A 22,394-nucleotide genomic window follows, 5' to 3' on the forward strand; every position below is an offset into this window, starting at 1 on the left:
AGATCGATTTTTTTCGTCACACGGTGTGACCGTGGCGTGGGGTCAAAGTTTGATTACACGCCATCAAAACATGAGGTTCTGTATCTCAGACATATTTGGTCCAATCGAGTCCAAACTAGACATGTAAGACAAGAGTCGTGACCTGATGACATCTACACAGAAATCATGACTTAAAATCACAGCGCCACCTGCTGGCTAAAGAAAGTGACATGTTTTATACTTTGATGCACTGCTCCTGGCTGCTTTACAATATACAGCTCAAATGAGCTCAGTCAAGTCATTGGACCATGGTCAGAATTGTGACATTTCCTCAAACCGTGTAAACATTGAGGTGCGGCGAAGGTTCATCCTTCGCCAAAGGACACGATGTTGTCATAAGTCCAGTGTGCATTGTCCTATCACTGCCAAACTTCTGTCTCATGATCAGAGTCCAAGCCTGAACAGCTCTGTGTCAATATTTCCTCAGTGTCATAGTGCCACCTAATGATTCGCCATGAAACAGGAAGTACTTTGTGAATCCACTCTGCATTATCCTACCGGCCCCCAAATGCTGACCTATAATCACAATCCTGACCTGAACAGCTCCATATATTAATATTAGTGCAGGGTCATAGCGCCACCTACTGATCAGTGTGATAATTAAGTTGTTGTAACATTGTCCAATTGACACAAAATTGCTCATGCTACATCAGAGCCCCTTCTTGAACAGATATATTAGTCTGTAGGTAATAATAGTGATGGCGCCACCTACTGGCAACAGGAATTATGCTTTGTTTTACAACTATCATTCGATTTACATAAAATTTTCACAGTGTGATCTGCAATTGATAGCGTGGACCGTAATGAGCAAATAGCAGGCAAGGATCGACATCACATGACGGACGCAGGAAGTGAAGCGTTTGTCCTTGCCGCAGTGCGCAAAACGCATGCAACGTGGAGACGTGCGCTTGTTCAATGATCGCTCTCTCCACCGACCGCAACAGGCTTCAAAATGCGTGTGCTCGGGCCCGTCAGTGCTACAACGTAGCCCTAGTTTTATTTATGTTTTATTCACCAAGGATATTTTAATATTTCTCATTCCAATTTAAATGTCAAATTGAACGTTCTTTACAATTAGGATCATTGCTCTCTGAAAAGGTGAACTTGCATGATTATGCTATAGTATTATTTTTTCAGTGGTTTAAAATGGTTTAAAAGTTATGACAGTAAATATAAAAAATATATATATATCTGGATCATATTTTCATAGAAATGTTGAATCATGAAGAAAACTAAATTGTAGTTGATAATTTGTGAAAGTTGGAATGATAATCCTGCTAGTATGGAATCCATATCGCCATGCATCATATATGCTAGTAATCTCTCCATGGTGGTGACCCTCTACTGTGCGTGAAGTACATGGGTTGAAGACTCTACAATGTGTTAATTATGATGATGGTTAATGTGATAAAATTTTAGATTTTCATTGAAGTTGTTAAAACTAGTTTGTTTATTCAATTGTTTTATTGTTCTGATGTATTCAGGTATGTTCATGTTATCACCCCCTTTACTTGATAGGGTTTCATCTAATATGAGAATGGGCAAAAATAGGTATTTCTCGTCCCCATCATTGAGGTTTGACCTTTGCTCCTGCCTGAAAAATTTAATAATTAGGGGAATGGTAATAAAAGGGGATGTTATGGAAGTTTCCGAGACACTGTCTCCTCTCCTTGAGACGTAGTGCAGCTGTCTGTCGTGTTTGTGGAAGTGCGAGAGCATGGCTAAGGTCAAAGCGTTCACTCCTTAGACACCACAGATATGAGAAAAGGGTCCTAACCCGGAATTAGAGGGAAGTTTTGGTGCTATACAAATAGAACTGAAGTGAATAATAATGGTTTCACTGTAATTTGGGGTTTGAAATTACTTGTTTGTTGATTTATATTGTGTTTTTCAATACGCAGTAGTTCTTTTTATTTATCACTGGCCCTTGATATATAATGAATACTTATCATTAATGATCATTTTGGAGCTGAGAAGAAAAAAGGATATATAACAGATGGAAACCTTACAATTTTCCTGATTAACATTTAGGTTTATCTAATCGGACTGTTTTGACTCAAGAATTGTTCTATTACATTTAAGAAACATGTCTCATTTGACCTTGTTACGATAGTTATATTATCATGTATTCTTTGATAATAAGCAGAAGGACTAATTGGTTGCCGCAGAGCTTTTACTGAAATTGGCTGAGAGGTTTGCGGTTCAAATTAATGCTTGATGTGTGAGACCTATTAAGTTGAATTTACACTGTGTTTTATCTATTGTACTGTACAGAGAGGCACCAACTTCTTAAACTCTTTACATATTTCACCAGTGGCAAGACGTAAGGACACAATGTGATTTAGGAATGCATATTACGCCTACATGTAAACACCTACATGTAACTTAGAGAGTGACAGCAATTCTAGCCATTCATGGGTGTGCTGTTGGAATGGGTGATGCAAGTAGAGGAAGATATATGGGGATGCTGTGGGAGACATCTTCAGACACCATTTAGGAGCCAGGACAGCAAAGAGTCTTGATTTTGTTGAGTGGTTAGCTCCCAGTGAGGGAGCAGCAAGCCAATTGCTCATGTTACTCTGTTAGCGTTTGTATATTGTTCCACCTTCTGGTCTCCTTGATGCATCAAGTCTATATTAAAATCTTCTGCACAAGACATCAGCTGCTGCCTGAGTTCTCCTTTCACCAGCTTCCAGAAAACATCCGCACAAACAATCGCAATACCTAAAAATGTTACTGGAGACTTTACAGGGATTTCCTAAAATACTGTAGTATCATTAGTCACCTGACTCTATAATAGGTCTGCCAACAAGGTAAATTCCTTGAACATTCTGCTACTTTCATGAATGAATGTAAAGAGGAGTCAGACAATTAAAAACAAATTATAGAGACCAGACAGCGGTGATGAACACAGGTGAGGTGCCATGCTTGAGTATATAATGTCTGAAGAATTTCTAACTGAGCAAAGTATTTTGAAAGAATTATTGTAAAATGAAAGACAGATCAAATAAAGATCAAATTGGACAAAATTGGGTTCAAGGTCTTAAAGTTTAAAAAATAAAATGTGTTTCATAAATTAATTCTGAATAATAAAATAAACCAGAAGCAATCTGATGTTATTTGCAGGATGTTTTACATAAAGCACATACCGCCTGAACCGTGTAAACTGATGACGTCAGACAAGCGCAGAGGAGCCGCACAGCTGTGTGAGTGGCTTTGTGGTGACGGTCGCTTGTTTTCACACAAGGAAGTGGAGGACGTGTCGCGCAGCTGAGAGCAGGAACTAACACGAATCGTCGAGTTTTTCCGTTCGAGGTAAGCCCCCCAGGAGGACCCGTGTGTTTGTGCTGAGTTGTGTACGATACGAGACCGACGGTCTCTCAGCCGCAGCGTGCTCTGCCTACCTGTCATTACATTTGAAAGGTAGAGATTGGCTGTAACCTGCGATTTAACAACCGTATTGTTTCCGCCATCGGGGCAAATGTGAATTTTAAAACGTTCACGGAAAAGAAAGTCATTAAGCTTATCGACTTTCTTTGTCGGTACACTGCTGATATTTGGACGTCCTCTTAAGTTACTATTCGACATGCGATACACAAGAGGAAAACACTGTCACTTAATGGGTCGAACAGTCCACGCTGTGAACCCGGACACTGTCCACGTCTGTAGTTTGAGATGCTCACCCTCAGTAAACATCAGAGACCTGAGTCTTTGTGTCCATGGCTGGGTTGTATGAGATTTGGCTGGAGACTAGAAGCTTTGACCACGGTATGTTGATATTATCACCATAGAGCTGTGATATTAGCCTCCATAAGATGAAGCTTTATGAAACCATTATGTCACATGAGGTACACAACTGGATAGTATGGTAGATGCATGTAAACGTTTCAGCTTCACTGGCTGTAACGTGGCCGCGCTCCCCAGTGTCTATTGGAACACACGTATTTATCCATGCTTTTTATATACAGCCTATGACAGCATGTGATTTTCCGGCCTGCGGTAAAGCAGCCCTCATGTTGTTCTGCGTGTACTCGGCATTATGGTGAGAACTAGTAAAGGATTTCAAAGTAAAAGCGTTTTCATTCAGCCAGCCTATCAATGGATGAATGAACTTGTAAACAAACAAATTAATAAAAATACACAAATAGGTAAAAATGCTAAAAACACATTCCAGAGAAAAACGAGCTTTAACATTTGTCTCATGGGTATTTATTGAAACCTAATGATAATTAAAGACCAGGCTGATTTTAGAGAATGAAAAAAATGACAGGGTGTTTGCACAGACCAATTTAACTTTAATTGACACTGAGATGTTGTAATGTCATTCTACACAGTATTAGGACAGTCTAATGTCACAAATGAGCTATTTTGTTAGAATGAAAAGGACTAAACAACAACAAAAATTATACACCTAATTTGTGTGCTTGTTTTTTGAAAAGCTCATAGTGAGAGTCTTTTCTGTGTTTCGCTGTGATTTATGGTGGTGTTTCCTCTCCTCTGCACTCGGTTTCACCTTTGTGACATTATTCACACCAGGACTGATGTTACTACCAGCTGAGAACAGGACCTCTTTCTTTTCTGCTAAACCTTTTTTTCTCATTTCCCAGCAACTTCTTCTGGAATGGAGATTAATGGATGCATAACCACCATGTCAGCATGTAACACATCAATCTCTTCAGCGTGAGCTCACATAAGCCAATTGTCAAAACGTCAGTCCAAATATGGCCCCTGTTCCTCCTGGGATCCGCCTGTTGGTGTCCTTTGACAGGAACCAGTGGTGAGTGTGTGTGTGTGTGTGTGTGTGTGTGTGTGTGTGTAAATTGGAGTCTCTTTACATGTCTTTCCTTTGAATTTCAGCTTACTGTTGAATCATTAATTCTCTTGGATATTTAGTAGGATTTTTCATCATTAACTGCCAATTTGCTACTGATGTTACAATGATGTGAAAATGTGAATTATTTGCCAACTTGACTTATTTGTTGAATCTTTCTCCATCCAAAACTATCAAGTTGTAATAGCTTGTTAATAATCTTTATTTATATATATTTGTGCAATAACAATGTTATGGTGTAACGCAGCCATTCCCAAACTTAAAAATGCCGTGGCCCAATTTGAAAAAGGGTCAAATTTGTGTGCCCCACCCCAAATTTAAATAATCACAACTTTATGATCCACACACAAGACTAGATATACATATGCAGTGCAAATCCAATAACGGGACAAACCAAAGCGCTGTCTCAAAAGTCCCAACATTTTCCGTAATAATCCATCCATGTTTAAGCAAAACAATTTGCAAAGCAACAAATGTAAAACATTAAGTGCAAATAGTGGATTGTTAAACATATATTCTTGCTGTTTGTATAACAGAGCACAACACGTTACATTTCACAACAATAATATCAGTAAGAAGAAAAACACATTTGCGGCGTAACCAAATATACTTGAGGCCCCCCGAAGAAAAAAACTGCTCGCTCTCACAAGTCCATAAACTGACATTAACACTGGATTTCCTCCAGTCTGAAACCTCAAGTAGTTTATCTCGATATACTGGATATTAAATCACATCGCGTAAAGTAACCTGTAACTCACCTAATGAGAGGGGTGATGTTGCTGCATAGCTGGCTCAGATACTCTCAGGTTATTTTCAAAAAAATCTCAAGGCTTGGATAAATAATGTTCATGTTTAGATTCTAAATGGTGGCGCACTTTACATGGTTTCAGGGCCTCGTTAGCTAGCATCTCAGCACAGCACACACACAGGCTTGGGGGTTGGCCTCTGAGCCCGCACTCATTAATCCCAGAGACAGCTTTTTTGTTTTCAATGATTCAGTATGATTTTCTGATTCACCTTCATCATAAACAGCTTGCCTCTTTCGCCCTGACAGCTACTGCTCCATCTTGCTCGACCCAGTACATAACAAAGTTTTCCCTCATCTATGATTCCCACGCTAATGATGCGTGATGCGTTCAGGTGTTAATATGACTGTCAGCAAATACAATGACATCTGATATATAGGTCAGATAAAATAAGAATAACGTGGAATTTTAATCTTATGGCTTTGTTTCATTACCTGTGATGATTCCTTTTTTTTTTTTTAAATCAATCATAAATTTTCCGCGGTAATTTATTGCTTACTTACAAATCTGAAACATATTTTATTTATGCATTTTCTGATGACCTCTCACGGACCACCTGCAGTGGCTTCATGGCCCACACTATGGGAATGACTGGTGTAACGCATACAGAGTTTTTTGTCCATGTAGGTTGACCACCATGGTCATGCAAAGCATACAAAGATATTTACAAATGTGTATGGTGAATAATGGACAAATTTGAGTACCTCTAATACGGAGGGTGCATTTTAACACCCAAAACGTCTCTGGAGCTAATACTATCCACTTTTGTGAATAAGTCCTAACTTAACCATATAAGTGCTACTAAATATAGTGTTTTTTTTCTTTTTTTTATCCGAGGTATAGTCGGAAGAGATGTCTTTAGTCTGCGGCGGAAGATGTGTAGACTTTCTGCTGTCCTGATGTCATTGGGGAACTTGTTCCACCATTTAGGAGCCAGGACAGCAAAGAGTCGTGATTTTGTTGAGTGGTTAGCTAGCAGTGAGGGAGCAACAAGCCGATTGGCAGATGCAGAGTGGAGTGGACAACTGGGGTGTAAGGTTTGACCATGTCCTGGATGTAGGCTGGGCCCGATCTGTTCGCAGCATGGTACGCAAGTACTAGTGTTCTGATATGGATGCGGGCAGCCACTGGTAACCAGTGAAGGGAGCGGACGAGCGGAGTAGTGTGAGTGAATTTAGGTAGGTTAAAGACCAGTCAAGCTCCTGCATTCTAGATGAGCTGCAGAGGTCGGATGGCACTAGCAGGTAGACCAGCCAGGAGGGAGTTACAATAGTCTAGGCGTGAGATGACCAGAGCCTGGACCAGAACATGCGCTGCCTTCTGAGTGAGAAGGGGACATATTCTCCTTATGTTGTGCAGCATGTATCCACAGGAGCGGGTTGTTACAGTAATGTTGGCAGTAAGGTAGAGTTAACGATCGAGTGTCACACCCAGGTTCCTAGCAGTCTGAGTGGGGGTTACCACAGACTTGTCAAAGGTAATAGTCATGTCATGGGTGGGAGAGCCCTTCCCTGGAAGGTAAAGTAGTTCGGTCTTGTCAAGGTGGATTTTCAGGTGGTGTGCAGACATCCACTTAGAGATGTCAGTCAGACAGGCAGAGATTTGTGCGGTTACCTGTGTTTCAGATTGGGGAAAAGAGAGGATTAGTTGGGTGTCATCAGCGTAGCTGTGGAAGGAAAAGCCCTGTGAGTGAATGACAGAGCCGAGAGAGTTGGTGTACAGAGAGAACAGGAGGGACCCCAGTAGTGAGAGGACAAGGTTTGGACACAGATCCTCTCCAAGTTTCCCGGTAAGTGCGGTCGTTGAGGTAGGATGAGAGCAGGGAGAGAGCAGAGCCTGAGACACCTAGATCCTGAAGGGAGGAAATAAGGATCTGGTGGTTCACTGTGTCAAATGCAGCAGAAAGGTCTAGATTCTAGACTCCCAGTCGTCATCCCTTTTATTGACCGCATTGCTGCCAGCTCCTCCGTAATCTCAAAGTCTTTCGTCATCCCACGTACAAAGATGAGTAACTGGGCTGTGTCGCGGACATCACAGCTCTCATCCAGAGCCAAGGAGAAAAAGTCAAAATTGTCTACTTTCTTTTGCAGCTGAAGCTCGAGATTTCCCGCGATGTCCTCGATCCTTCTCGTTACGGTTCGTCTGGAGAGGGGCACATTCTCAAATGCTTCTTTCTTCTCAGGGCATATTAGTGCAGCAGAGTCCACCAAACACTCTTTGATCAAATCCCCATCAGAGAATGGCTTACTTTTTTTGGCGATTTTGTGAGTTATCACAAAGCTGGTCTTGACAGCTCCATCCCTGGAAAGCTTGGTAAAAAAACCTTGTTGCTTCTGCAGCTTAGCTAGCAAAGCGTCCGATGTCCGTCTACGTTCTTCATCGGTCAAGTTTTTGTAATTTTCTCCATGTTTTCGTCTCGTAATGGCGATTCAAATTGTAATCCTTAAACACAGCGATCTTTTCTCCACAAACTAAGCACACGGCCTTCCCTTTGACTTCAGTAAATAACTACTTAGAAGTCCATGTCTCGTTAAAAACTCTACATTCTGTATCAATCTTTCTTTTTTTAACGTGAGCTGACATTTTTGAGGACTAACAGCTAACTAACATCTCTCCTAAACTCCGTTCGCCAACACATCATACGCTCGCGTGTATTCAGAACGTATGTGAGGTAAAAATGTTTTTTTTAAAAAGGCGCCTTCAAAATAAAAGAAATGTAGTTGTATTCTGTGCATGATGTACACTTATTTACGTTTGATTCCTAATATTCCATTGACCTCACGCGGGCCGGTCATGGACAGCCAAAGGGCCGGATGTGGCCCGGGGGCTGTAAAATGCCCAGGTCTGGTCTAGAAGGATGAGGACAGAGGAGAGAGAGGCTGCTCTAGCAGTGTGAAGTTGCTCAGAGACAGCAAGGAGGCTCAAGAGCTTTGGAAAGAAAGGGAAGAAGACAGACAAGTCTGTAGTTGTTTACTTCAGACAGGTTGAGGGTGGATTTCTTCAGGAGAGGGGTTACTCTTGCCTCCTTGGGGGGTTAGGGAAACAGCCAGTTGACAGGGAAGTTTTGATAAGATGAGTGAGAAAAGAAAGAAGGTCGGGAGCAATAGACTGGAGAATGTGAGATGGGATGGGGTCAAGGGGGCAGGTGGAGGTTACCAAGGTAAGAACTTGATTGGGAGACGGGGGTGAAAGAGGAAAGCGAAGGGGATGAAGTTGATGGAAATTTAATTACAAAAGGTGGATTTGAAAATGAGGAGCGTATGTCATCTATCCTTTTTGTAAAGTAGTTGACAAAGTGGCTTGGTGGAAGGAGGAGGGGGACTGGGGGGGTCAAGGAGTTTGGAAAAGATGGAGAACAGCTTTTTGGGGTTCGAAAATGAGAATTGAATTCTAGTTTGGTAAAAAGAGCTTTTGGCTGCAGAAATAGTGGTAGAGAAAGAGGAGAGAAGAGATTGATAAGAGCAGGGTGTTTAGATTTTCGCCAATTCTTTTCTGATGCTCGCATAGTGGCTCTGTCGGCGCACAGCGAGTCAAACAACCACAGAGCTGGGGAGTACTTGTGCTCCTGTTGTGAAGTAAGAGGACAGAGAGAGTCAAGAGAGGACAGAGTAGAAAGGAGAGTGTCTGTGGCAGATTTAGGATGCATGAGTGAGAAAGAGTCAGATTACTTGAATGATGGCGCCTCGAACGGCCGCCTCGGTGTGTTGGTGCGCACTTCTGTGTTTGTTTTTAGTCTTTAACTCAGTTAATTGTGACTCAACTCGGATTATTTTCACGATGGACGAGCTACTTAACATCAGGGACACAACACCATCTGATTTATTTCCCAACTTTCTCGCCTCTTCCGTGGATTTAGTGGATTTACTTATCAAAGGTGCCGTGGTCCTCGGTCACGCAGCGAGACTGAGGCGGAGACGGAGAGGAAAGCGCGCTGGGGCCCTGGTGCGCTTCAGGGAGAGAGGATTACGCTCGCCTCTCCCGAGTGTACTCCTCTCCAATGTCCGCTTACTGTGCAATAAGATGGACGAACTGCGCCTTCTCATCAGGACAAATAGAGACTTTTCCCTTTCTTCTGTTTTGTGTTTTACGGAATCGTGGCTGACCGAATCTACACCGGACTCTGCCGCACAGCTGACTGGCTTTCAGCTGTTACGCGCGGACCGCGACCCGATCCTCTCACGCAAAGCAAAAGGCGGAGGGATTTGTTTCTATATAAACCATGGCTGGTGCAGCGACGTGAAAGTGATTTTACAATCCTGTTCTCCTGACCTGGAATCTTTTTTCATCACCTGCAGACCGTTTTACTCTCCCCGTGAATTCACTTCTTTTATCCTGGCCGGAGTTTACATCCCACCGCAAGCTGACGTGCGCGAGGCTCAGCGCCAACTCGCTGATCAGATACTAGGAGTGGAGAGAAGGAGAGAGAACACGTATTCCCCTGTTATTGTCATTGGGGACTTTAATAAGGGCAACTTAACTCACGAACTCCCCAAATACAAACAGTTTGTTAAATGCCCGACCAGGGGGGAGAATACTCTGGACCACTGCTACAGTACCATCAGCAGGGCTTATCATGCAGTTTCCCGCGCTGCTCTGGGTCTATCCGTCCACGCTCTTATTCATCTGATCCCGGCCTACAGACAGAAACTCAAACTTTCTAAACCTGCTGTGCTGAGATCTAAGAACTGGAGCAGCAGTGAAGCTGTGGAGGAGCTGCGTGATTGCCTGGACAACACAGACTGGGACATTTTTAGAACTTCTTCCAACAGCCTGGACGAATTTACAGATGCTGTGACGTCATACATCAGCTTCTGTGAGGACAGATGTATTCCAACACGCACCAGGGTGAGTTACAACAACGACAAGCCCTGGTTCACAGCAAAACTCAAACAGCTTCGTTTGGAGAAAGAGGTGGCCTTCAAGACTGGGGACAAGGATAGGTTCAGACTGGCTAAATACTTGTTTGGCAAGGAGATTAAGGAGGCCAAACGACAGTATTCAAAGAAGCTGGAACAACAATTTGCAGCCAACGACTCCTCGTCAGTCTGGAAAGGCCTTCGGGTGATCACCGGCTGCAAAACCAAATCCCCCCACTCTGTGGAAGACCTTCAACTTGCAAATGACCTGAATGACTTCTACTGCAGATTTGACAGACAATGGACCAGTTCTAACCCTACCCCACATTCTGAACCCCCCCCCCCCCCCCCCACAGCTATCACACCTCTTCTTCCCAGCCTGGACAAAGACACTACCCCCCCCCCCTCCCACAAAATGGTCCCAGACTGCCCCCTCCCCCCCATCACACCTCTCTCCATTCAGGAGAGAGATGTCAACAAACTACTGAAGAGACTGAACCCCCGCAAGGCAGCTGGACCAGACGCTGTCTCCCCCTCCACACTCAGGTACTGTGCGGACCAGCTGTCTCCAGTGTTCACGGACATCTTCAACACCTCACTGGCTGAATGCGTGGTACCAGCCTGCCTCAAAACATCCACCATCATCCCCGTTCCCAAAAAGCAGAGGATCACAGACCTTAATGACTACAGACCAGTCGCCCTGACCTCTGTAGTAATGAAGACCTTTGAGCGCCTTGTGCTGACCCACCTCAAGGCCATAACCAACCACCTCCTCGACCCACTGCAGTTTGCCTACAGAGCCAACAGGTCTGTAGACGACGCAGTCAACATGGGACTCCACTTCATCCTCCAGCACCTTGACTCCCCCGGCACCTACGCCAGGATCCTGTTTGTGGACTTCAGCTCCGCATTCAACACTATCGCCCCAGCTCTTCTCCGAGACAAGTTGACACAGCTGAGCATGCCTGAGCCCACCTGCAGGTGGATCACTGACTTCCTGACAGACAGGAAGCAGCGCGTGAGGCTGGGCAAGCTTGTCTCTGAGCCCCGGACCATCAGCACTGGAGCCCCACAAGGTTGTGTGCTCTCCCCTCTTCTCTTCTCCCTCTACACCAACAACTGCATCTCCAGCCACCCCTCTGTCAAACTCCTGAAGTTTGCAGACGACACAACCCTAATTGGATTAATCTCCAATGGGGACGAGGCCGCCTACAGAGAGGAAGTAGACAGCCTGGCTTCCTGGTGCAGCCAGAACTTCCTGGAGCTGAACGCTTCGAAAACTGTAGAGATGATAGCAGACTTCAGGAGGAGCCCAGCCCAAACCGCCCCCCTCACCATGTGCGACTCCCCAGTTAAAACAGTGGAGTGTTTCAGATTCCTGGGGACTATAATTGCACAGGACCTGAGGTGGGCTGAGAACATCACCACCATCATCAAGAAGGCCCAGCAGAGGATGTTCTTCCTGCGGCAACTGAAGAAATTCAACATGCCGCAGAAAGTGATGGTCGAGTTCTACACGGCCATCATTGAGTCCATCCTCACTGCATCAATCACCGTCTGGTTCGCTGCCTCCACTGCCAAGGACAAGGGCAGACTGCAGCGGATCATTCGGTCAGCTGAGAAGGTCATCGGCTGTGACCTGCCGGCTCTCCTACACCTGTTCCACTCCAGGACCAGGAAGAGAGCAGGCAAGATCATTGCTGATCCTTCCCATCCCGGCCACCACCTATTCCAGAGACTCCCATCTGGAAAAAGGTTCCGGGCCATCAAGACCAAAACCTCGCGCCACCTGAACAGTTTTTTCCCCATGGCAGTGGGGCTCACAAACAAGCCCCCTGCATCACACTGACCCCCCCCCCCCCCCCCGCACATAACTTATAACTTATACAGTGGGGCAAAAAAGTATTTAGTCAGCCACCAATTGTGCAAGTTCTCCCACTTAAAAAGATGAGAGATGCCTGTAATTTTCATCATAGGTACACTTCAACTATGAGAGACAGAATGGGGGGAAAGAATCCAGGAAATCACATTGTAGGATTTTTAATGAATTAATTGGTAAATTCCTCAGTAAAATAAGTATTTGGTCACCTACAAACAAGCAAGATTTGTGGCTCTCACAGACCTGTAACTTCTTCAAGAGGCTCCTCTGTCCTCCACTCGTTACCTGTATTAATGGCACCTGTTTGAACTCGTTATCAGTATAAAAGACACCTGTCCACAACCTCAAACAGTCACAATCCAAACTCCACTATGGCCAAGACCAAAGAGCTGTCAAAGGACACCAGAAACAAAATTGTAGACCTGCACCAGGCTGGGAAGACTGAATCTGCAATAGGTAAGCAGCTTGGTGTGAAGAAATCAACTGTGGGAGCAATTATTAGAAAATGGAAGACATACAAGACCACTGATAATCTCCCTCGATCTGGGGCTCCACGCAAGATCTCACCCCGTGTGGTCAAAATGATCACAAGAACGGTGAACAAAAATCCCAGAACCACACGGGGGGACCTAGTGAATGACCTGCAGAGAGCTGGGACCAAAGTAACAAAGGCTACCATCAGTAACACACTACGCCGCCAGGGACTCAAATCCTGCAGTGCCAAACGTGTCCCCCTGCTTAAGCCAGTACATGTCCAGGCCCGTCTGAAGTTTGCTAGAGAGCATTTGGATGATCCAGAAGAGGATTGGGATAATGTCATATGGTCAGATGAAACCAAAATAGAACTTTTTGGTAAAAACTCAACTCGTCGTGTTTGGAGGAGAAAGAATGCCGAGTTGCATCCAAAGAACACCATACCTACTGTGAAGCATGGGGGTGGAAACATCATGCTTTGGGGCTGCTTTTCTGCAAGGGGACCAGGACGACTGATCCGTGTAAAGGAAAGAATGAATGGGGCCATGTATCGTGAGATTTTGAGTGAAAACCTCCTTCCATCAGCAAGGGCATTGAAGATGAAACGTGGCTGGGTCTTTCAGCATGACAATGATCCCAAACACACCGCCCGGGCAACGAAGGAGTGGCATTTCAAGGTCCTGGAGTGGCCTAGCCAGTCTCCAGATCTCAACCCCATAGAAAATCTGTGGAGGGAGTTGAAAGTCCGTGTTGCCCAGCGACAGCCCCAAAACATCACTGCTCTAGAGGAGATCTGCATGGAGGAATGGGCCAAAATACCAGCAACAGTGTGTGAAAAGCTTGTGAAGACTTACAGAAAACGTTTGACCTCTGTCATTGCCAACAAAGGGTATATAACAAAGTATTGAGATGAACTTTTGTTATTGACCAAATACTTACTTTCCACCATAATTTGCAAATAAAATCTTTAAAAATCCTACAATGTGATTTCCTGGATTTTTTTTTCTCATTTTGTCTCTCATAGTTGGAGTGTACCTATGATGAAAATTACAGGCCTCTCATCTTTTTAAGTGGGAGAACTTGCACAATTGGTGGCTGACTAAATACTTTTTTGCCCCACTGTATATTATTGGCACTATCCCGGAACCAATCACTGCACCTTAGCACCGCACGTGCCCATAACATATCCTATTGTTTTTTCTGTATATATTGTTGTTTTATGTCCGATTGTTGTTTTTATGTCCAAAGGCACCAACCACACCAAGGCAATTTCCTGTATGTGTAAATATACTTGGCAATAAAAAGAATTCTGATTCTGATGAAGGGAGGCCTGATAAAACACAGGAGAGGGAGCAAATGTTGCGACGGACAGGTACAGAGTCTATTGATGTGGTAGGGTTGTCAGTTTGTGAGAGTGGGAGAGAGTAAGATATGAAGAAGTGGTCAGAGACATGAAGTGGGGTTACAGTGAGGTTAGATGTAGAGCAGTTTCTGGTGAAAACATAGTCAAGGTGGTTACCAGCTTTGTGAGTAGGAGGGGAAGGACTGAGTGAGAGAGCAAAGGAAGAAAGTAAAAGTAGTAGGTCAGATGACTTCTCTGTCTGGATGTTGAAGTTACCCAGAAGGACAAGTGGAGGGCCATTTTGGGATGGGATGTTCGATAGGAGGACATCTAATTCTTCCAAGAAATCTCCAAAGGACCTGGTGGGTAACTGTTACAGCATGAAATTCAAAAGACAATAGGGTAAAATGCGGCAGCGGGTAGAGAGAAAAACTCCATTTAGGGGTGATGAGTAAACCTGTACCACCACCCCTACCAGTGGTTCTGGGTGTGTGGGTGAAAGAGAAGGCAGAGGAGAGCGCAGCAGGGGTGGATGTGTTGGCCGGTCTGATCCAAGTCTCAGTGAGAGCAAGGAAGTCAAGCGATTTGCTGGGTAGCAAAGCCAGAGATGAAGTCTGTCTTGCGTGTAGCTGACTGGCAGTTCCCCTGTGACAAGGTGTTGGGTATGTGGGGAACGGGTGGGATAGATGAGAGGAAAGGTTACGGTAATGTTGTAAACGAGTGCGAGGCCTATAGTATCTATGAGTAGATATGCGAACAGGGACGGAAAGTATACACATATTCAAAAAGAAGGAAACAGAGCAGCGTTACACTCAGCCTCCCCCGAAGACTCCTACGAAAGACTCATTTGTCTATATCCTCCAACGAAAGACTCATTTGTCTATATCCTCCAACGAAAGACTCATTTGTCTATATCCTCCAACGAAAGACTCATTTGTCTATATCCTCCAACGAAAGACTCATTTGTCTATATCCTCCAACGAAAGACTCATTTGTCTTTATCCTCCGAGTCTTCACTGACACTGTAGCTGACGCTTCAAACAATTCCTGGTTTTTAACACCAGAGTCGACGAAGATTGGCTACAGCTGCGCTGACCACACCCCCTGCTAATGAGTCAAATCAGGCACCAGGTGGTAATGGCCCAGCAATAGAAACTCAGCAGAGCTCAACAGCAAGAGACACTTCTCACCTTAATCAGTGAAGAGGTGAGTTTAACAAAATCTCCTAATTTACCAAAAACTGATTAAGGACAAAGTCTATTTACCTCACAGGTAGAAAGTAAAATAGAACTTAGCCCTTGAAAAAAAGTGAAATAAAATTCAAGCACTTTAACTCTTACTGCTTCTCTTTAACTCTCAAACACTTGAGTGAAACAAAATCCTAGCCCATACAATTCAAGGTAAGACAAAACAGTACAAACTAGCAATCTAGTTAACCTAAGACAGCAGATAAAATTGTATTCTAGCTGAGAAGCTTATTTACAGAATATACTTATTCAAGTAAATCCAAGTAGTCCAGTAGTATGGCGTGATGCTCAGTTTGAGAGCAATAAAAAGATTTAGAAAACGTTCCACAAAGGTTGGAATGTTTCTGAGGGGCATTCCAGAAATGTGGTTAGCCTAACCTAACATGGATTTGGGCTGTTGCAATTTACCTCAATTTTTGGGATAAGTGATCTCAGATGGTTCAATCAGTTGTTTAGTATTTTCTCTCGGTGAGTTACGCTTATGTGTGGTCAGTGAAAGCTCCATCAATGGAGCTTTGATCTACAATTCATTATGGCAACCGATAAAAGAGAATCTATGCTAAAGATGTGAAAGCAGTTTTGTTGTTGAATTTCAACCTGAGGTGAGTTAGAGAAAATACCACCTCCAATTTCCAAAGTCATCCATTATCTATATCCTTTATTCTTAGAAGGCTGCGGGGGGAGCTGGAGCCAATCCCCGCTGACATAGGGCGACAGGTGTGGTACACCCTGGACAGATTGACAGCGTATCTCAGGACCAATACACAGAGACAAACGACCATCCATACTCACTTTCGCACCTGCTGTCAAATTAGAGTCTCCAACTAACTTAATCCCATGTTTTTGGACTACAAAAAATAATGTAGAAATCTCAGATAGAGCCACATGTGAGGGATCCCTCTCCCAGGATGGACAGAAGTGCAATAGATGCCGCGTGTAATGGAGAACTTCAGAAAAAGTACAAGTATTTACAGCATTGATTAAAATATACAGTTTGTAGCATAATGGAAGGGAAATGAATTGTGAAGTGAGGAGGAGAATTTTAAATTCTATTCTAGATTTAACCGGAAGCCAGTGTAGTGAAGCTAATACAGGAGAAATGCAATCTCTTTTCCTGGTTCTAGTCAGGACATGTGCTGCAGCCTTTTGTACAAGCTGCAGAGTCTGTGACAACTTACTGCTGGAGCCTGATAATAATGAATTACCATAATCAAGTCTGGATGTAACAAAGGCGTGGACAAAATTTTCTGCATCTTTTTGAGAGAGGACATGTCTGATTTTTGAGATGTTACATAAGTGAAAGAAGGCTGTCCTAGAAATTTGTTTTAAGTGAGAATCTGGATCATCCTGACTGTTTCATTGGAAGCAAGGGCAATATCATCTAGCGCAGCTATATCATTAGATAATGTATCTCTAAGGTGTTTAGGGCCAAGTATTAGAACCTCTGTTTTATCTGAGTTTAATAAGAGAAAATTGCGGGTCATCCAGGTTTTTATGTCCTCGAAACATGCTTGAAGTTTAGTTAATTGATTACACTGTTCTGGTTTTATTGATAGGTATAACTTGGTGTCATTCGCATACCAGTGGAAATTTATAGAGTGTGTCCTGATAATGTTTCCTAGTGGAAGCATATATAATGAGAATAAAATTGTGCCGACCACAGAACCCTGAGGAACACCGTGGTTAACTTTGGTGCGCACAGATGTCTCATCATTAATTTGCACAAATTGGATTCGATCTGAAAAATAAGATGAAACCAGTTTAGGGCGGATCCTTTAATGCCAATTAACTGTTCTAGTCTCTGTAATAAAATTTGATGATCAATAGTGTTGAATGCTGCACTAAGATCTAACAGAACGAGGACAGACACAAATCCCTGATCTGGAGCTATTAGAAGGTCATTAGTGACTTTTGCCAAGGCTGTCTCCGTGCTATGATTAGCTCTAAACCCCGACTTTATTTGTAATAGTTAAAATGATATCATTAAAGAAGGTCATAAAGATATTGCTATTCAGGGATGGAGGAATACTTGGTTCGGTGGAGGTGTGACTCTCAGCCTGGTTAGAGTGCTGAAGAGAAACCTGGGGTTGTTTTTATTTTCTTTTATGAATGTGTCAGAGTAGGCAGCTCTTGCTTTGTGGAGGGCCTTCTTATATGCTTTAACACTATCTTTGAACACTTTAAATGTAATTGGAATTATTTCCTTCAATTTAGCTACAGCACTATCAGGTAGACATCTAGAATGGAGTTTTTCATTAATGGCATGTAGTCTGATAATGATTAATTGAAAGTTATTAAATTATGGTCTGATAGATCCGGATTATGTGGAAGTACTATTAGATGTTCAATTTTGACACCGTATGTTAGTACAAGGTAGAGTGTGTGGTTATAACAATGAGTAGGTGGGGGAACACACTGACTGAAACCAATTGAGTCTAATACTGAAATGAATACACTAAGGCTATCATTATTATTGTCAACATGAATATTAAAGTCACCGACAATAATAACTTTATCTGTTTTTAGGACTAGGTTTGATAAAAACTCTGGGAATTTGGTTAAAATTTCAGAATAAGCCCCCGGAGCACGGTTAACCACAGCAAATATGATTGGCTGTTTTGATTACATGGATAGGCGTTGAAGACTAAGAACAATACTTTCAAATGAGTTGTAGCTTAGTTTAGATTTCAGTGAGGGACTATAAATAAATTTTGTGATTTAGACTAGTTCATTTACTAAAATAGCCTTTGATGACAGTGATCTTATGTTTAAGAGTCCACATTTAATTGTCTTTGTTTGTTTTGTTGTTGCAGAGGTTTTTGTGGATTCTCCCTCTGTTAATGTTTGATTTTAATAATGTGGGAGGGGGGACAGAAACAGTCTCTATGGGGTTGTGGTTGTGTGACTGATCCAGAGGGAGTGCAGAGAAGTGTGTAGCACTGCAGCTCTGCGTCCTGGCCCCAACTCTGGGTTGTCATTTTGTGTTTATAGACCGAGTTATATTCCTCTATAAGTGAGCTGCTCCATCCAAAGTGGGATGAACGCCGTCTCTCCTAACAAGACCAGGTTTCCTCCAAAAAGTTTGCCAATTGTCTACAAAGCCCACACCGTTTACAGGACACCACCTCGACAGCCAGCGGTTGAACGACAACATGCAAAAACATTTAATCACCGGTCGTATTAGGAATTATAGGAATTATTAGCATTAGTTTATGGTTTGGATATAGAAACCTCTTTGTAATGTAGATCATTATGCTCATCAAGACCAATATGCTTTTGTGATTAATTGTAAAACACACTACATGTTATACGATGACATGGTATTAAAGGAGACAGAGCTCAGCTCCAGTGGCTCTGACCTGCCAGTGGCAATTATTAGTCAGAATCTGTCTATTGCCAAGTATGTTTACATAGATACAAGATATTTGCTGTGGTGTGTTTGTGCAAGTATAAATATAAAATATAAAAAAATATTAAAATAGGAAACAAAATTGAATATAGAAATATTATAAGCACCAGGGATGAGATTGTGCAATATGTTGTAAATAAACACAAGAGAATGGATTGTGCAAAGTATAGTAAGTCCGCTATTGTCCACGAGAAGTTAAAGTGTCACAGTCACAGACGGGGACATCAGTGCAGTCCAGGGATATATACAACCTATAAGGAGGGATGCGAACAATAGTCAACACTTGCTAGAGGCATGGAGTTCCTGTGTCCGTTAGATTCCTGATCCATTGTCTTAACCTGTTGTTCAGGTTTTCTATGACAGAAATACTCCAGAGTGGACAGCGTCGTCACTTGAGCTAAACAAGGCACAGGATTGGCCTCTCCCCCCACCCCAGGAGATGTTGTCAGAGTATGTGCTGTGTATTATAGCAGACCCGACTAATCGATTACTAAATTAGTTGCCAACTATTTTTATAATGGATAATAATTGATTAAAATGATTAGTTGTTGTAGCCCTAATGAGATTGTAATAATTTTTTAAAAAAAATTTCAATTGTACAGGGCCTAATCTGCACATATAGTATCTTAAGGCCCTTCACACAGTAAGGTTGAGTCAATTGCCAATAAAAAAATAATTATTAACCAACTATTTTGATGGTTAAAAAACACCATCACTACCTCAAGTAGTTGGGGTGAGAAGAGACAAATTGGTAAAGTGGTGAGGTGGAGGAGAGCTAGTTCTTATTTTGATTCAGATTCAACCCTGATCAGATCTCCTTGTCCTGTTGTTGTGTGTCTATGTTTTTAATGAAAATCAGTTTTCCATTCAAATGTAACACACATTTTAACTGAATTTCAAGAAAATATGTGATGTGAAAAGTGGAAGATAGTTTGTCGAGATGAACAGTTGGTGAATCAATTTTTTTAGTTAAGTGTCATTAAACCATTAATGAAGAAGATGTTCCAGCAAAATGTCATTATTTAAACAGCACCAGTCAAACCATAAACGGAAAAATATAGATATACTATTAAAGAAATATGGGATTGCTGTTTGTTTCATGTATGAAAAATCTCACAGATCTTAGTTTTCATCTCACCAGTGGATGTATAAGTCACATTATTCATGAATGTCATGAATACATTTATTAAGTCTGTTTTCATTACACTTTGTCTAATTGTGCTATACCAAGTTTTCTATTTCCGCTAAACCTTTCTGTCATTATTTCAGTTTAAAGGCCTTATTAACACCTACAGTATGGTACAACCACACAGGATTTCACTTATTTCACTTATGCTAACCAAACGTTTTTCTCTGTTTGACTTACAACTCACAGTTACACTTGTTAGACTGGAACAAAGTCCATATTTACTATTCCAATAGACATAGCAAACACTTAACTTGTCATAAGAGGAAATGCAAAGTTGTGATAACATCAACAGTGGCTCCATGTCATTAAGTGCCAGGAATCCCTATTGCTACACAACTTCCCATTTTATTTATTTATTGGTTTAAAAGTCAGTTGAATCCATCATCCAGGAGTCCTGATATACATGACTGATATGATGTATATTCTGAATTTAAAACATTAAGTGAAGTGTAAGTTTGATATCTAACTATTGTTTAGTATCAACCAGCTGAATATGATGCAGTATTAACTTATTTACCAGATGATAAACAACTTTTGTTACACTAGTAATTAACATAAACCTTTTTACACCTTAGATAAATTTATGGCAGAAGTGCATATGAAAAGTAGTTGTTCAGTCAGTCACTAACTCAATTCTTACAGCTTGTTAAAATAATGTCATTCAGATTGTGGCTTTTTTAATTTGGAAATTGTACTCCTTGAAATACCGGTTTAAATATAAGAAAATAATTCGGCCTATTCAGCTCTTGTTATCATGCATCTTCTCATGGCCGTTTACTTTAACTCTTGAGAGGCTCTTCGCTTGAGGCGTCCTGTTATACCTTTTTAGGCCTGGAATCTCAGATTATATCATTAATTTGACTGTCTTATCAGACCATGTAAATCTCTCTTTAATAAAATTACTAGGCAGTAGGCTATATTGTGAGATGGCTTTTCATCTGTATCTGTAAGAGCCTGGTAACATTATGTTTTTAGGACATTCTGTTGAACACTGGTGAATGCTCTGAGAAAATGTCTTCAAAATGAACAGACATCTTCACTTGGAATCAAAACATCGAAGTGACTAGGTTTTTGTGGTCAAAGTTCAAGAACACTGTTCTGACTGTTCAAACCACATTTGTAGCCATGATTCAAGAATTGTAACACCAATTGAGACAAAAGCTAATTTTTCAACTTCACCGACCGGTGAGATTGTGACTGCATTTCACATTTGGTCAGATATTGAATTTGGTACACTCATTTTGGGTTCCCAACTTTAAACTGTGTTGGTTGTATAGATCTTCTGTGCTTCTGGTGTGTGTGAAGTGCCCATATTTTTTAATTAGTAGCTTCTTTGCAGCAATATGAACTTCAGGTGATTGTCACTGTAGCTCAGTGTTGACTACAGTGTCTCTTAAGTACGTATTTATCACTAAAAACTATTCACTGGTATCGTACATGCTAGTAATAATGTCCTTCTTGCTAAAAGTGACACTTAATAACATCTATTAAATTCATTTAAAATCTACACTACATTTACTATACAAGTCGGTGTAGCACACAGCATGGTGATTGTAATCAGAATATTCTCTAAAAAAAACACAAAGATCAGTATATATTAAGTGATTGTAGAGATCTACTTACCAATCAAAATGGTGGCTTTACCAGAAATTCTGTGTCTGTTAAAGTTACACAGATATACCCAATTACCATCTTCTTTATTTGACTGCCAATGTCATTGTATCAGTTGCTACTTTTGAGATGGGGAGTAATCTGTGTGCAGTGTTCTTGGATATGTTTGCTGTGGTTTCAGCATGTCCTGCTGACAATGATGAGAATAAGCAAGCTTGTAAAAAATGACCAGTGTATTGCTGGTTTAATTTAGTTGGGTGGTGGTGTTTGAATTTTTTTCTGTTGTACCTCAATTCTCATCACTTTCTTCTTGTGCTTCCTGTCTGCAGGTACAGAGCCCTCACCTTTATCCTCACCTTTCTGCTCTATACCAGCTTCCACCTCTCCAGGAAACCCATTAGCATCATCAAGGTAACAAACTGGTTGTTGTAGTATACAGCATTCTTCTACAGATACACCAAGTTTTCCAGACAGTGATAGACCCCAGTCTAAGACTGACGACAAAACTAAATTGAGATTTCTACTGATAATGTTACTGAGGGAAAGTAGTTATTTGTTTAAGTAACTGATGCTCAGGGCAGCTCAGCAATGTTAGAAAGATAATAGCTGTACACTACATAGGAGGTGGAGGTGCAGGTATGTCTGCCCTCAGTACACTAAGAGGTTTGTCTACACTGAACTTTATTATTTGAAGTTATTATGAAACACAAG

General features: G+C 41.9%; 1 protein-coding gene and 1 long non-coding RNA gene across 5 annotated transcripts in view; both read left to right on the forward strand.

Moving 5' to 3' along the window:
• Positions 1 to 3,203: 3,203 nt before the first annotated feature.
• slc37a1 (solute carrier family 37 member 1) overlaps positions 3,204 to 22,394 on the forward strand; it is a 64,591-nt gene continuing 45,400 nt past the window's right edge. For 3 of the 4 annotated variants that reach the window (XM_034573379.1, XM_034573381.1, XM_034573382.1), the window contains exons 1-3: positions 3,204 to 3,354; positions 4,647 to 4,816; positions 22,013 to 22,094. In XM_034573379.1, the coding sequence (XP_034429270.1) occupies positions 4,761 to 4,816; positions 22,013 to 22,094 (138 nt within the window). In that variant the 5' untranslated portion in view covers positions 3,204 to 3,354; positions 4,647 to 4,760. Of the gene's footprint in view, positions 3,463 to 4,646; positions 4,817 to 22,012; positions 22,095 to 22,394 lie in introns of all 4 variants that reach the window. The other variant, XM_034573380.1, reaches the window with a different exon arrangement.
• On the forward strand, positions 7,602 to 8,358 carry LOC117754526. The gene is made up of 2 exons (XR_004612449.1): positions 7,602 to 7,812; positions 8,065 to 8,358. It is a non-coding gene; the product is annotated as an uncharacterized LOC117754526 (long non-coding RNA).

Source organism: Hippoglossus hippoglossus, chromosome 21, assembly GCF_009819705.1.
Source record: "Hippoglossus hippoglossus isolate fHipHip1 chromosome 21, fHipHip1.pri, whole genome shotgun sequence".
Lineage (NCBI taxonomy): Eukaryota > Metazoa > Chordata > Actinopteri > Pleuronectiformes > Pleuronectidae > Hippoglossus > Hippoglossus hippoglossus.